A 15,915-nucleotide genomic window follows, 5' to 3' on the forward strand; every position below is an offset into this window, starting at 1 on the left:
AGGCAGAGGAATACAATGAGAAGGCTTGAAGCAAGGCCAGCCCCCAGGGCTGGGAGCTGTCCTCCTTGCAGGAGGACCTGTGACAGGCTGGGCTGAGCTCTGGAGCACCCTCTGCCTCCCATGCCTCAGCTGCGGTGAACCACAAAAAATGTGTTTATCAAACTTGAAAATGGAACCTGCATTGCTTCAGGACCTCCACGCCAGTGGAAGCTGCAAGACATTTTCTATAAATGAATTTACATAGAAATAAATAAGCCAGAGCTCCTCCCTGAGATATCTGCTGTCACTTCCTTGCACTGGCCACTGTCTCTGGTTCTGCCTTGGGTACATTTCTGTAGAAGTTGGGTTTGTCACCCTCTCAGCTGGAGAGCACTGCCAGTCACCATCAACTACAGGCTTCTTCCAGCAACAAGGGAAAACTGGAAGTACCTGAAAAGTCAGAAGCTGGTGTTCACATGGGGAGAGTCACTGGGAGCAGGTTTGAGCCGGGTCATGGAAGAGCTGCTGGAGTGAGGGAGCTGGGCCAGGTGCACTACATTGAAAAGTCCCACAGGTGTGGTGGTGGTGACCCTTAGCTGGATTGTGCGGTGGATTTTGGGGGAAACCCTCCTTTTCCAGATCAGGGCAGCTGTCAGGGTGCTGCTGGTGGTCTCTGCTGCATGAGGGAGCTGCTAAAAGCAGTCATTTTGCTGCTGAAGAAGTCATTTAAGTAGCCTGTCACAAAGAGGGATGTAAAGCCCTTGTGTGGTGTAACTGGAGCTCCGGCCCATCAGGAACTGGGCAGGAAGGGGACAGGGAACCTGGCTAAACAGGGGAGTGAGACAAGCTGAAAAATCCTTGCAAAAACATAAGAGCCTCCAGGATAAGCCCATTCCTCAAACATGGATGCTCTGCCTTCTGCATGGGGACGGGGAGCACTGAGGAGTGTGAAGTGTGGGTGTCCCAGGATGTCTGGGATGTGCACAGTGAGGCTGGTGCTCAGGTTGTACCACACAGGAGCTCCCTCGGATCCTTCCTCTGCCTCCCTGCAGTGACAATTTACATCTCACGTTTCCAAAGACAAAGGCAGCCCAGCACAACTGCCTCTCTCTGGAGACTGTGCATTGATGGGAACAGCGTCAGTGGCTTCCACAGCTGTCAGGCAGGGATTTGTAATTCCAGGGCTCCTGCTGCTATCATACACTGATAATCCTGATCCCACCGAAGTCAGTGGACATGGAAGTGCTGTGCTTCCAGCAGAGTAGGAGCAGGGCTGGGGAATGCCTTTTCCAACTCAAAGTAGGGTGCTGAAGGGGACTAAGAGAATATCACTCTTAGGCAGTCCCCTTAGACCCCACAGCTGAGCTGCACCCATGCAGCATTCCCACCTCCTTCTATTGCTCCTGATATTTTTAATATTATTTTTTGTGATGGAAATTTTACCTCTCCTCTTAACTGCTTAAGACACAGCTATTTCCTCTGGACTGTTTCCACTGCCCACAAACCTGCCCACTTCTCAGCCTGGAAATCTGACAAAACATCGACAGGCTGAGGGAGCTGGGCTGCTCAGCCTGGAGGAGAGGAGGCTCCAGGGAGAGCCTAGAGCCCTGTGCAGTGCCTGAAGGGGCTCCAGGAGAGCTGGAGAGGGACTGGGGACAAGGGATGGAGCAACAGGACACGGGGAATGGCTTTAGGCTGAAGAAGGAGACTCAGATTAGATATGAGGAGGAAATTGTTCCCTGTGTGGGTGCCCAGAGCAGCTGTGGCTGCCCCTGGATCCCTGGCAGTGCCAAGGCCAGGCTGGACGGGGCTGGAGCAGCCTGGGACAGTGGGAGGTGTCCCTCCATGGCAGGGGTGGCACTGGGTGGCTTTAATGTCCCTTCCAAGCCCTGCCCCGGGGGTCCCGCGGGGCCGGCGCTGCCGAGGGGGCGGCGCTGGGCCCGGGGGTGGCGGGAGCGGCGCGGGCCGGTACCGGGGCGGTACCGGGGCTGTACCGGGACAGTGCCGGGGCGGTACCGGGGCAGTGCCGGGACCGTACCGGGACAGTGCCGGGGCTGTATCGGGGCGGTACCGGGGCTGTACCGGGGTTGTATCCGGGCGGTACCGGGGGCGGTACCGGGGGCGGTACCGGGGCTGTATCCGGGCGGTACCGGGGCTGTATCCGGGCGGTGCTGGGTCGGTACCGGGGCAGTGCCAGGGCAGTGCCGGGGCTGTAGCGGGGTTGTATCCGGGCGGTACCGGGGGCGGTACCGGGGCGGTGCCGGGGCTGTGCCGGGGCAGTACCGGGGCTGTATCCGGGCTGTACCGGGGTTGTATCCGGGCGGTACCGGGGGTGGTACCGGGGCCGTACCGGGGCGGTGCCGGGGCCGTACCGGGGCGGTGCCGGGGCCGTACCGGGGCGGTGCCGGGGCGGGCCCGGCGCCGGGCGGGCGGAGAGGTGCCGAGGCATCGCCGTGCGAGCGGCGCCCCGTGTGCCTCCTGCGCCCCCGGCCAGCACCCCCGGGCCGGGGCATGGAGGCGGCGCACAGCATCCCCGTGCTCGACGTGCTCCGCCGCTTTGGGGTCAGCGAGAGCTGCGGGCTCAGCCCGGAGCAGGTCCGCCGCAACCGCGAGAAGTACGGCCCCAATGGTCAGTGCGGGAGCGCCGTGGGATGCGGGGCGGGGGTGGGATGGGGCAGCGCTAACGGGACGCCGGCATCCCGGCTGGCACCCTCGCTATCGGGACCGGGATGTGGCCGGGATCCTCCCTACCGGCATCGGGATGTGGAGCCGGAGTCTCCCCGCCGGGATGGGGATGTGGAGCGGGATCCTCCGCCGGTACCCGAAGGCTCCGGGTGCCGCCGTGGGTGTCCCCCGGAGCATCCTCCGGGGCCCGGCTGTGCGGAGGATCGGTGGGGATGTGCCGCGGGACACCTGTTGATTAGGGCAATATTTATCGGCTTTAATTAAAAGCTAATTACTGCGGGTTCGAGCGACCAGGAACGTCGGCAATTAGCGGGGTGTTAATTCCGCTGGCGGAGTGACAGAAAGCGGGGAGGGACAGCGATATCTTGTTACCAGGAAGGAAAGAGGGGAAGGTCTCCTTGCCTGCGGGTGACGGAGGGAAACCCCAAAGAGCCGTGAGCGGTGTCCTGGTGGGGGGATCTCGCTCGCCCCGGCCGCAGCCCTGGCTGCTGGGACCGGGGGCGGTGCTGGGGGCACGGTTCGTGTCCGGCCCTGCCGGGGTCGCACGGACCCGGGGACCCTCTGCGAGCGGCTGGCCATCCTCACGGGACTCAGAGGGGACTTTGTGTGTTTGGAAAGCGTTCAGTGTGCCCAGGAGGGGCTGGCTGCGGTGTCAGGACCTGCCCAGGTGATTTTAGGGTGGCTTTGTTCAGGCTGTGACCGAGGTGGGGTGTTAACTCTGCACAGGAGACAGGAGGGTTAGGGTGGTTTGCTCCAGTGCTTTGGAGCAGTGAGTCCCTTCTCAAACTTCTGCAAGGAGATCAGTGTGTAAACTCTCCTGGGCTGGAGCTTGCTGCATCTGCTTTTTGCTTGATCCTCACGGATGAGGCTAAGCCTGAGTAGATGCTGGCAGGATTGCTGTCTGCATTTCTGTGTGTTGGGAGGGCTGTGTTAGGTGGGATCAGAGGGCTGTGACTCCTCCAGCCCTGTGGGCAGCTGACCCGTGCTGAGCTGTGCTCAGGTCCCACCATCCCACCAGTGCTCCCTGTCCCAGGCTTCAGCTCTGTTCCCTGAGCCAGCATGGTCAGGGCTGCACTTGGGAGCTCTTGCCATGGAGCACCTGCACAAGCTGCAAGCAATGGAGCACCACATCTGCTCCTGTTAGGCTTGATTTTGGAGAAGGGCAGCTGGGGACCTGTCTGGTTAACTGGGAGGAGGCCCTCTGCTTTGGGGGCTGAAGGCAAAATACATCCTTAACGCAAAATACATCCTTAACGCAAAATACATCCTTAACACAAAATACATCCTTATCAAACAGGTGGCTGGTCTGATTGCAGGGTATAATTGCAGCCAATTTCTGTGCCATGCCCTGGCCCCACAGGAGCATGTGGCAGAGGGCTGGTCTGTGCTGTGCAGCAGGGTGTCACCGATGGGCATCACCGCTGTGGGGCTCCTGGTGGCTTTGTCCCTGTGTTTGCCCAAGTGAATCATCATCACTGAGTCACGTTGGCTGCTCAGTGCCACCGGGCTCTGCCTCGAAAAAGGGAGCTCAGAGCTGTGACGTAGGTGCAGAGCAAAGGGTTAGTGGTGGCAATTAGTTTGCCTTCAATTTTTTTTCTTTTTGCTTCCTCCTCGTGCAAGCAGTGGCTCTGTACTCTCCTCACTTGGCAGTTTTGTTTCCCATGCCCTCCAGCATTGGGTTTCTCACAGGCTGTTGGCTCAGAGAGCTGCTGACTTTGGGGTGTCCTGTGTCTTTCACCTTCCCAGCACAGCTCTGCAGCTCCTGTACTGCACAGCTCGCAGTGATGTGCATGAATGTTGAGAGCAGCGATGTGGGCAGTGCAACCCTCAGTGAAATGTGCTCGAAGGTTTTTAAGAATTCTGAACTTCTGCAATTTCTGAGCAGTATTTTCTCGTGGTGCAAATGAGACGTGGACAGTTTAGAACAGTTTAAAACCATGCAGATAGGGACCTGTGTGGTTTGCTTGGTTTAAAACTTTGGTTTTAAGCAAAAAGTGGCATTTTCTTCCAGCATGGTGAGAACTTGCAGGTTGTGTTGTGGCAGCAGGCACCAACCTCCTTGGCTGTGCTGGGATACCCTGGAGTGTCCTGTTTGGGAGAGCTGCTTCGGGTGAGGGTGCCACAAGGGAGCAGCTTGGAACAACGAGCTGGGCTTGGAGATGGGCTGTATTAAATTGCATTTCAGTTTAGGTTTAAATTAAACTCCAGCAGCAGAAGTGTGGGGTAGTTTGGTGACTCGTTTGAGCTCACACAGAAGGGGAAGAAAAATCTTGTGTGGCTTGAAGTGCAGAGCAGGCCTTAAGCTCCAGCTACTTTCATTTTCGCACCCTCCTGTCTCACATTCATTCATTTCCTTCTAATCTTGATCTCTAAACTGCCACTGTGGTCGTGAATCACAATCTAAAATACATAATCTTTCTGAAAAACTGCCTCCTGACATGCTTCACAGAGCTGCTGGCTGCTGCTTTTTTATTGCATTTAAAAAAATAAGAGCTGCAACGAGCTCTGACGTTAAGTGAGAAGCAGCCATCATTGGTGTGACTGATATAAAATTATTTTATTTTGGGGGGGCAGTATTCTCTTGGAGCTTAAAATTGTTTTTTCAGATCCAGTGCTCACAAACACATTTGCAGGAGGAAGCAGAGAGCAATGCTGATTATTTGGTATCTCCAGCTCATGGCTGGGGAGCCAAGCAGTGTGGTACAGATTACTGGAGTGGAAGAAGATATTTCTCCATTAGGAAGAGCTTGTGTTCTCGTTTCAGCTCTGTCATCAGTGCTGTCAGCATGGCCTTTCATTTGCCAAGGAAACTGGAGAAGCTGCAGAACATTTAGGTCTCACCATGGCAATTCTGATTCTCCCAAGTCAGTTTTAATTAATAAATGCTTTGGATGTCTCACATGTGCCTGTCAGGTGCTTCCCTATACTTCATCCCATCCCAAGCTCCACATGTTGCTTTTAGACCACAAAACTTAAAAAAGATCCCAAACAAACAAAAATAACCAAATGCACATCTGTTATTTTATAACAGACTGAGCAGGAGGGTATGGGCGTGCACCCTTCCTAAATGTAGAACCAGGGGCACAATTTCCCTTGAAATGATTTGATTTTTGCCAAGGAACAACAGATATAAACAGGAGTTGCTTTGTGGACAGACAAGTGATTTTTCTGTTTTAAATATAGCTCTGATTTATCTCTTCTAAATGGATTTCTGAGTGTAAATGAGCGTACATTTCAGGCAGGATATTGCTGCCATTAATGCGTATGCATAATTTTATTTGCTCCATCGGTAACCTAAATGGGCTGTGAATGTCAGCAGAGTCAAACTCGAGGCTTCGGCATAGGGGTGTTTATCTCATCTTGCGTTTCATCTCCTCTGACTCTGAAGCAGAAGCCCTGCTGTGGTTGGAAACTCAGCTGGGCAGGACCATCCTGCCCATCCGCCCTCCTTGGGGGCTCACCCATCCTGTTCTTTACCCGCCCTGCCCCACACGCGCCCGTGCTCTGCAGGTCCCAGCCTTGCTGAAGCTGCAGCGTTACTCAAACCTTCAGCGCTGGTTCAGCTCGAAGCCCACCAGCAAATTTGCTTGTTTTTCCCACCACACCTCTGTGTGTCTCGCCCAGGATCCCCAAATCTTTGTGTGGATTCTCCCCTGCGCATGGGCGGGAGGAGGAGACATCCCCCAGCCCAAATCCAGCCTGGGCTGTGCTGCTGCTCTCCTCAAACCCACCGAGGCTCGTTCTCAAGGCATGAGCACACATCTGAGCCCCTGTTTTGCTGGAAACACCACTGGGCTCTGATTTATTTGCATCCCCTTCCCAGGATGTGTGTGCCGGCACACGCGTGTGTCCGTGCGTACTCCGCCTGCGGCGTGGGGCTTGACGTGGAATTAGCTGCTGGCGGTTGCTAACGAGCCAAGGTTATGCTCCAGCTCTCTCTTGACAATAATAAAAAGAAGAAAGAAAAAAAAAAAAGAAATAAAATTTCTATTTCACGCTGAAGTATTTGAGGTGGCAGCAAGAAGAGGGAAAGCAGCATTTTCTGACTCATCAAACTCCGCGCTCTGTTCCTCTGAGCATCGCCCACCTTCTCCACCCCCGAAACACACGCTGAACAGTCTGATTCATAAACATGCTACGGGTTGTGGGGCTTTTTTTCTCCTCCTCCAAATCCTTTCCCTGAGGAGACATGCTGAGGCATTCAAACCTTGCGAGCGCCTTCAAATTTGGGGAGAGACTACACAAAGTTTTCATAATTGACAGGGAAACTTGGGATTTTCATCTCTGTGCCATCCTCTGAGGTTACCTGCATTCACACCTACCTTTAAAAAACACTGTGAATCAAGAGCAGTGCTCAGAAAAACTGACATCTGCTGTCTAAATGCTGCAGCAACCAGGGAAGGAAGATTTGCAGGGCAAGAAGACACAGAAACTGCTGTGGGAGAAGGGATTGTGCCTGCAGGTCTTGTGTTTACCCCTGGGGTTGGTCTGCCTTGTAGCACAAGTGTTATTTCATGAATATTTTTAATCCATTGCTGGTTTTAAAGCTGGGGGGTGGTAGGGCTGGTGCTACAAAACACTGATTTAAGAGGAGCTGGATGCACTGTGGATGCCCAGATGCTGGCTTGGGGTGTGCTGCTTCCAGTAAGGGGCTGGAACATGTCCTCCAAAAACACCTTTAGCAGCAGGATCCCCCCCTTCTCCCAGGATAATCCTTTTCCCCAGTAATTCAGGTGTCTCTTTTGCCAGCCAAGAGTGCATGGCCATCCTAGAGCCGTACATACTTGCCATCACCACAAAGTCACACCTCTGCTCTTTGCCATTTCAGCACCATTGGTCTTTCTGCGTGCTTTAAGCCTTTTCTTCCCTCCAAATTTTATTTGAAGTGTTCCATTTCTGTGGTCATCTCCCCCCAGGGTAAATCCCTGAAAAATCCTATTGATAATTATGTTGCAAGTAAGTTTCCTTTCCTAAAGCTTCCCTCAAATCCAATTTTTTTTTTTTTTTTTTTTGAGTAAAAAGCCTCTCTCCATGCCTGCTGTTGCTTTCTTCCTCCCAAGGAGAATTTGAATTTTTGAGAAGCATCCAAGCTGCTGCCTTTTCACTCTGCCTTTGATCTGCTCCTGCCAAGGGATGGTGTGAGAACAGGAGGCTCCTGGCTGTGGGTTGGCTGTGTCCTGGCACAGCCATAGCCCAGGTGATGCCTCTGGCACGGACCCCGTGGTACAACCCTGAAGAGGGGCCAGGGCTGCAAATGCTGGCACAAAGCAGGGCTGGGCAAGGCTCAGGGCTGAGCAAGGGACACTTCAAGTGACTCAAAGCAGGTGGTTGTTGTTTCTGCTGGTGGCAGCTGCCCTGTGCAGCACTCGAGGCCATGGCTGATCCTCCGTGCACAAAAGCTCCCTGGAGAGCAGCGTTCCCAGGGCTGTCCTGTGATTGCACCAGGGACCTGAACTGGCCATCCAAGGGCATCAGGAACCTCACAGGGCTGCTGGCAGCCCCGAGGTGCTTCTGGTTTCATGGCCCTGAGGTGGTTTGATGCTTTTTTTTTTGTATGCTCAAACATCTGGAGGAACCAGCTTTGATTTTTCTCCCACACACAATGCTTGCAGAGTCAGTTGGGATGCTGAGACCCCTCTAAAATATTGTTGGGGGGGTTTATTATGGTTATTTTTTGTAAGCTATGAGCCAGATGTTGAGTGTTTGCATCTTGTGCCTTTTTCCCAGCTGGTGCTGCCCCACTCCTGGGGAAGGGGCTCCTCCCTCTGAGGCATTGCTGGGGCTGGACCAGCCTCAAAACCCTTCTCTTGGTCCATCAAGCTCACCTGGGGAGGGGGTCAGTGGATGCTCCATCCCCGTTAATGGTTTAATTAATCAGTCAGGGCTGTTGAAAGAAGGACTGAGAAGTTAAGAGCAACACCTGGGCTGTATTTTGTGGGGGATTAGGGCATTAAAATCAGAATAACAAACCTCTGTGGGCAGGTAATGCTGGACGTGTGGGTGCTCACATTGCACAAGGGTGCTCTTTAATTCCTACTCACTATTTTCAATGGGAGAAGCCCATCAGGACACTCACAGACCCTTGCTCAGTCCCTTGCTTCTCTCTGCTGGTCATGAGCAGTGAGAAGCAGACCTGAGGCTGTTTTCTGCTGGGCTGGCTGCTGGGATGTGGGTTAGTGCAGTAAAATGGGCTGGAAAAGTTCCAGAGGAGAGGCACTGGGAGCGGGATGTGGACCAGGAGCTGAGCATGGTGATGTTGTCTGGCACTCATGGTCTCCGTTACCAGGTAAAAATACATGATTATCAGAAGAATGTTGGGGTTTTTCTGCTTGCTTTTTTTATACTTCTTTCCTTTTTTCACTTTTCACCCTCCTTTTTTCCCTTCCCCTGGTTCTCACATAGCACACATGGATGACCTCCCATGGTGTCTCAGATGGGGTGAAGGCAATGCAGGCAGCCCCCCCTGCTCAGCTGGAGCACCTCGGGCAGGAGAAACAGCTGGGATAGGTGGGATGGATGGATGGATGGATGGATGGATGGATGGATGGAGGAGAAGGGGCCTGTGCCCACTCTGGGTGGCTGAGTGGGTGGCAGCAGGATGGAGCTGTCTGGGGTTCAGTGCAACCCAGTGCAATATTAACATGCAGAAAACTCGGAAAGCACCAACCCCACAGCCCATTTATCTGCATGTGCTAATTTTTTTAGGGGTGGTATTGTTACACATGTTTTTTTTTTTATTTTGTTTTGTTTTAATATCAGTGTTGGTAGCACTGGAAATGGAAAGTTTATCAATCACCTATATTTTTTTTAAAAAATCCCCAGTGCTCAGTGGAGCTGCTGTTGGTTCCAGTTACCTCGCTGCAAAACAGGTAGCAGAGATCTGGGCTGGAAGTGTAGAAATGTTGAAAAAACCGGAGCCAAACAGCAGCAGAGAAAATTGTGGTTACTCCAGTGTTTCCATGACGTGAGCGTGCACCGGAGGCTCCTCCGTGGGTGTTAACCCCTGGCGGGCCGGGCTGCATCCCGGCTGCTGCGGGGCCAGAATCCCCATCCCGGCAGGATTAGTGCTGGCGCTCCTCTCCACGCTGGGTGGGTGAGTCGAGCACTCGTGAAAGCAGGGTCACATCCGAGTCCAGAGAGATGCTGGATTCATCCTTGCCAGCGATTAGCCTCGGTCTGTAACAAGCATTTGCTGGCTTGCTGTGGGAACCTCCCGGTTTTTGAGGTTTGGCTGCTCGTTATCACTCTGTAAAAACTTTTCTCTTTCCCACCCGCCGAGGTGCCGAGTCTGTGGTCAGGCTGTGGTCTGGTGGTGATCCCATCTGCCTGGTCCAGGACATCCCTGGACATTCAGGACGTGTGGTGGCATCACTTTGTGACCTGTGATGGCTGAAAGCTGAAATGTTATACCTCTTGTTAAAGTCTAGATCTGTAGTAGTCCTAACCCAAAGTGTCACTGCTCTGTCATCAGAATCCTGCTAAAATTTAAATGCTCAGAAATCTGTGGTATGTGCTGATGCAGGTCCTGGCTTTGTACACTGTGGTCCTACATGAACCCACTTGAGATTATATATGCACTTACATATCCCATTTGGGATTCTATATACATGTTCTTCATTTGAGATTGTGTATGTGCATCCCATTTGGGATTACATGTGCTCCATTTGAGAGCAACATATATCCAACCTGAGATTTTTATACCTATATGTATATATATCCCACTTGAGATTTTATATATGTATACAATTTCCCATTTGAGATTCTAGATGTATGTCTTATTTGATGACCAACTAATATAACTTATTCACCCACCAATAACGTATATATAATATATATAGTATATATGTGTATATATACACATATATATGTATATATACACACATATACAGATATATACATATGTGTATGTATGTGTATACATATATAATATGTACAGTATTTTAATTTCTCTATATACAGGCATATACAGGCATATACATGCATATACATGCATATAATATAATATATATAGTATATATGTGTATATACACACATATATATGTATATATACACACATATACAGATATATACATATGTGTATGTATGTGTATACATATATATACAGTATTTTAATTTATATATATACAGACACACATACACACACATACACACACATACACACACATACACACACATACACACACATACATATACACATATACACACATATACACAATTTCCCACCCCCATCAACATTTGCAAGTAACTATGGGACACCTTTGAACAAAAAGCCCTTTATGGAGGGAAAAGCAACAAAGCAGAGGCAATAAGAAGCTGCTTGTCCCCCTGGGAGCTGGCAGGTCCTGCAGAAGGGTGAAGCACTGGGGCCGGTGGCAGGGCCACCCGCGGCAGGGTCACGGGCGATGTTTTGGGAGGAAATCCGCTCCTCGCTCTTGCGTGTCCCCTGTGCCCCTGGGTTCCTGCCCGCGGTATTTTTGCTTCGGGTGTTTCCTGCCATTTAAGCACTCCCAGGGTTTGAAAGCGGCGGGGGGAGGCGGGGAAGGGATGGAAGGGATGGGAGGGAATCCGGCCGGAGGGCTGGGCTGGGCTGGCTTCGCTTCTCTCCGTCCCTCGCAGCGCTCCGGTGCCGCGGCTCCCCGGAGCCGCCAGCTGCGGCCAGTCCCCGCAGCTGCTCCGTGTCCTCCTGGCGTGATCATGGCCAAAACGCATTTTTCCCTTAGATTTTTTTTTTGTTTTTTTTTTCCTTATCTTTCCGTAGAAACCCCCCGGAGCGCTCGCAGAGCCGTCCTCAGAGCAAATGCAAGTTTTTTTTTGTTTTGTTTTGTTTTTTGGTTTTTTTTTGGTGTTAGCTATATACTTTATTATACAGGGTTGTTTTTTTAAATTATAATTTAAAATCCTTACTTAAAATTCTTAGTATTAAAGTATTATTATTTTTTTAAATCTTTCTTCTTCTGCTTTGGAAACAGTTTTCCTTGCATCGCTCGGTGATCAAAATTAGTTGTTTTTTGGGAAAGCTGTGTGGGTGGGGGAGATTCTCTCCTCTTTTTTTCCTTCGTCACGGGGAGTGAAAGCTCGGAGATGCTCGAGGAAGAGCTGAGCTAAACTGAGCTGAACTAAAACGAGCTGAGCGGTGATCCGGGCTCCCGAATGCCGGGATCCAGCTCAGCTGGAGCTTGCCCAGCAGGAACCGCCTGCTCCCGGCAGCTCGGGATAACCCTGCCCTCACCTGCCTCTTTGCACTTTCCTTTTTCCATTCTGCAACCTCCCGAGTCAACAGAAGGGCTAAATTAAGGAATCTGTGGGGAGCGAGTGGAAAATCAAAATGCAAAGGGCTGGCTCAGCAGCGTCGGGCGGGACGGGGGAAGTGATGGAGCTCTGCTGCTGGTCCGTCCCACAGGGTTCCCCTCGGCTCAGCTTTGGGGTTTTGCAGTTTTTTCTGGGCTTTTCCACGCTTTGAGAGCCGGGGATCTTCTCTGCTCCCCTCCAGAGGGGATTCCTGCAGTGACCCAGGAGAAGGGGCTGCTCTGCAGTGCTGGCTCAGGCATTTTCTGGGGTTCCTCTTCTGTTTATAAAGCCTCATTCAAATTATTCTTCCCTTTTCCACACAAATATATTTAGATTTCCCTGTATTTTTATATATATATATATAGATATAGATAAGATTTTGTCCTTATGCACAAATATATGTTGGTATCATGTATATATAGATATATGTATAATATTTTAACTTTATAGTCACACACACAGATACTATGTATATTTGGAAGGCAATTATGAAAAAAACCCTAGCAGGGACTCGTATTTCCAGGGATCTCCAAGTATCTCATTCCAGGAAAGAAACTCCTTCAACTACACAGAAATGTGTGATCCTCAGAGAGTTCATCTATGAAAAGCATGAATTGTCCAACTTGCTCCTTTTTCCCATCCAGAAAAACAGATCCTTTCTATCCTACAGAAATTTTTTTCTTGTGATATAATCCAAACTGAGGGCTGGGTAGACTTCATTTTCCATGAAAACCCATCCAAGAGGATTGCTGAAAATAGACTGTTCTCTGAGAACAGATACCAGAAAAAGCAAAGGGAGGGGTGGAGGCAGGTCATCTGGGGCAAGGAGTTCTGCAAAATAAATTAATGACTGATAATCTCAGTTTGAGTTAAAAGCAGCTCAGTAGCACCCGTGTGGATTAAAGGACACATCACTCTGCAGATACACTGGATGTATTTTATCATCCTGATTTTATTTATCATGGGAGATGGGTTGGGATGGGATGTCGTGTTCAAACTTTGATATTCCCCACAGGTTTGCAGTGACAGAAACATTTCCTCCAGAAAACAAACAAATGGAAAAAAATACTCCAACCCAGCTCCCTCCAGACCAGAGCACATCAAGGATGGAGCTGAATCCATTCAGCCTCGAGCTTGGGGCAGGGAAAGTTTCCAGCCCAGTGTTCACAGTCTGGGTGTTCATGATCCAGAAATGCAGAATTTGTGCCCTGGGGCTTGGCTGCAGGCAGCAGCAGCATTGATTAAAACATATGGATTAAAAGATAGCAAATAAAACAAACATCAGCTTTTAGAGGGGTCAGGGTGAGCAGGCTCCTCATCTTGGCAGGGAAGGGGAAAAGATGCAGTTTGGATTTAAAAGCAATATCCCGTAGTTCTTGTTTGTTTGCTTTTTCCCCCCTTTTTAAAATTGACACTGCAGGCTTGGGGCTCTGTTTCAGTAACTTTAGTTAAATTTGTAATGTAATTTGTTACTTCTGTTTCTTGCTTATTTTTATTATTTATTGGTTTATTTTCCAAGACATGCAAATGTGATATCCTAAATGGTTGCTTACAGCCTCATGGGGATATTGGTCCTTGGGGAGGCAGTTTTGCAGTTCCCCCACTGAGCACAGCAGCATTTGTTGTGTTCTGAGCAGCATTTCTCCTCCAGAATCAAATGCATCCCTTTGGAAAAATGCATCCTAATCTGATTTTCTTACCTGGATAATATTTCAGTTCAAATATTTTTTTTGAAAAATAGGATTTTTCTTAAATCCTTTGGGATTTTTAGAAAAAAAATCCCAAACATGGTCTCACCTTTTTCTTGCCCCATTCCTGCAGAATTCAGCTGAAAGGCTCAGCCCAATTTTGGTTCCTCCCCTGGGGTGTTTGAATCTTCCTGGGGCTGGGCAATCTCTGAGCTGACCTGGCAGTGAGGGCATCACTGGGGCTCCTGGCACTGCCACCTCTGCAGCTCCCTGTGCTTGGTTTCCTAAACTGCTTCCCAGCACTGCCAGGGAAATGTTATTAAGTTTTCTCACTGGGTGTTGGAGTCACTGCAAGTGAGCAAAGTTTGTGCAGTGTGCCTGGAGGGGGCACAGATCCCCCACTGCACTGCCCCTGGCTGGGGCTGAGCATCTCAGGGATGTGGGGAGCAGCCAAGCACCCCAAAAAAATGAGACATTACTGGACAAAAATTCCAAATTTACTTAACACTTAGCTGGAAAATTAGTTTAAGGGTGATAAAGGAGGAAATAAAATAATATTTCTAGGGAGGAAGAAAAGAATATATTGAAGTTGCAGAGAATATATTGAAGTTGCACCAAGGGGGAGTTTTTGCAGCTTCAAAAGACCCCCTTGGTTGGGGTTGTGGTAATTTTGGCAGAAGGTTCCCAGGTGAAACCAGAAGCAATTCCTTACCTTTCTCTGCACTTATGGAAAGGGTCTGCTTGAAGCAGAGGTAGGAAGAAGCAAAAAATACCCAACATGACCCCGAAACTAAAAAAAAAAAATGTATGGAACCTTTAGCTTTATTTTCTTCAAGCTCCTGTAGTGGTTGTGGGGGTTTTTGGTTTGTTTTCTTCTTTTTCCAAAACCGTTACTATTTAAATGCAGATTTTTAGCTTTTCCACCCGGGAGCCGGAGCTGGAAATTCTTTCCACTGCGTTGGTGCAGGAGGGAACAAACTGCTGCTTTTAGTTTGCTCAAATAATCCATCCCTGGCTGGAGCCATGGGTTTCCTCCTTCCCACTCCCTCCCACTCCCAGAGTGATCCCAGGATCTGCTGCGGTGCTGATGGGGACAGGGGTGAGGGGACATTGCTCCAAGTCCCATTTCCCTAAGGTTTTTCTTTTCAATGTCTGCAAGGATTTATTCTTGCAAACACCACGTGGGCACTGGAGCAGCAAGCCCAAGTGGCAGCTTCATTTCTCAGAGCAAATGGGCAAAACCTTCTGGGATAAGTGGGAAATTGGCAGGGAACCAATTTGTTTTTCACTGTGACGTGGGATGAGGATGCTCAGGGCTGGGCAGGGTTGATGGCCCTGTGCCAGGACCCCCTGAACTGCAGTGAGGGGAAGCTTGTGCTGCCCAGCATTTTGGGGACGAGCCATTTCCAAGCATAAAGGAAGTTTAAAGTGGGATGGGTGAGGCTTTCCTTATTTATTTCACACTGCTTCTTGGACCATTGTTCAGATGTCACACTCCCTCCTCCATGCCTGTTTCCCTCTCCTTGGACAGTGGTGCAAGGTGGTGGTGGCTTCTCCTTCAGCACAGGGATGTCACTTCTGATTTTCTGGGGAGGAGATAGCACTGGGCTGGGTTTGCTGGTACTTTGCTGCTCTTGAGGGGCACATCCAGGATAACTGCATTTCCTAGTCCCTGACCTGCTGAGGTCAGCCCAGCTGGCCAAAAAAGGAGCAGATGATCCTTTCAGCTTTCCCTCTTGACGGGTTCTCCACTGGGACCCCGTCACTGTCCTGGGGGGATTGATGGTGCTGGGCTGGGTTCAGAACCTGTGAGTTTGAGGGTGGGATGAGCAGCAGGTCTGGAGCTCTGTCTGCCCCAGGAAGCTTTGTGACCCAAACCAGAAATTTTTGGGGCTGAATTTTTTGCCAGCCATTGACAGCATCCAGGTGCCAGTGAGGAAAGCGGTTGGATCATTTTACCCTAAAGCATTGCCTGGAAAACAGCAAGGATGTTTCTGGCCCTTAAACTGTGCTATCCATCCTCATGTGCTACTCGCCCATCCCCAGCTGAGCTGAATTTGCTTATTTTTGGGGCAGTGGATCCCCCAGCCAGAAGGGTTTTGGGCTTTTGCAGAGTGCAGGGCGTGGCTGGAGCAGGACGAAAGCTGGGCAATTACAGAAACAGCAAACCAGCGGTGTTTGCCGTGGGAGTGGGGGGTTGTATCTTGTTTATTTTATCTTTCTGGTGCCTTTTGAAGCAGCCCTGAATGAGTGGCTGTCGCTGGTGTAAGCAAAG

The 15,915-nt window shown here is 50.4% G+C and overlaps 1 protein-coding gene across 1 annotated transcript in view; it reads left to right on the forward strand.

Moving 5' to 3' along the window:
• Positions 1 to 2,401: 2,401 nt before the first annotated feature.
• The window catches only part of ATP2A3 (ATPase sarcoplasmic/endoplasmic reticulum Ca2+ transporting 3), a 54,864-nt gene continuing 41,350 nt past the window's right edge, over positions 2,402 to 15,915 (forward strand). The window contains exon 1 of the mRNA XM_021550859.1: positions 2,402 to 2,608. Within this exon, the coding sequence (XP_021406534.1) occupies positions 2,491 to 2,608 (118 nt within the window). The 5' untranslated portion in view covers positions 2,402 to 2,490. The remainder of the gene's footprint in view (positions 2,609 to 15,915) is intronic.

This window comes from Lonchura striata, chromosome 20 (assembly GCF_046129695.1).
Source record: "Lonchura striata isolate bLonStr1 chromosome 20, bLonStr1.mat, whole genome shotgun sequence".
NCBI classification, from domain to species: domain Eukaryota; kingdom Metazoa; phylum Chordata; class Aves; order Passeriformes; family Estrildidae; genus Lonchura; species Lonchura striata.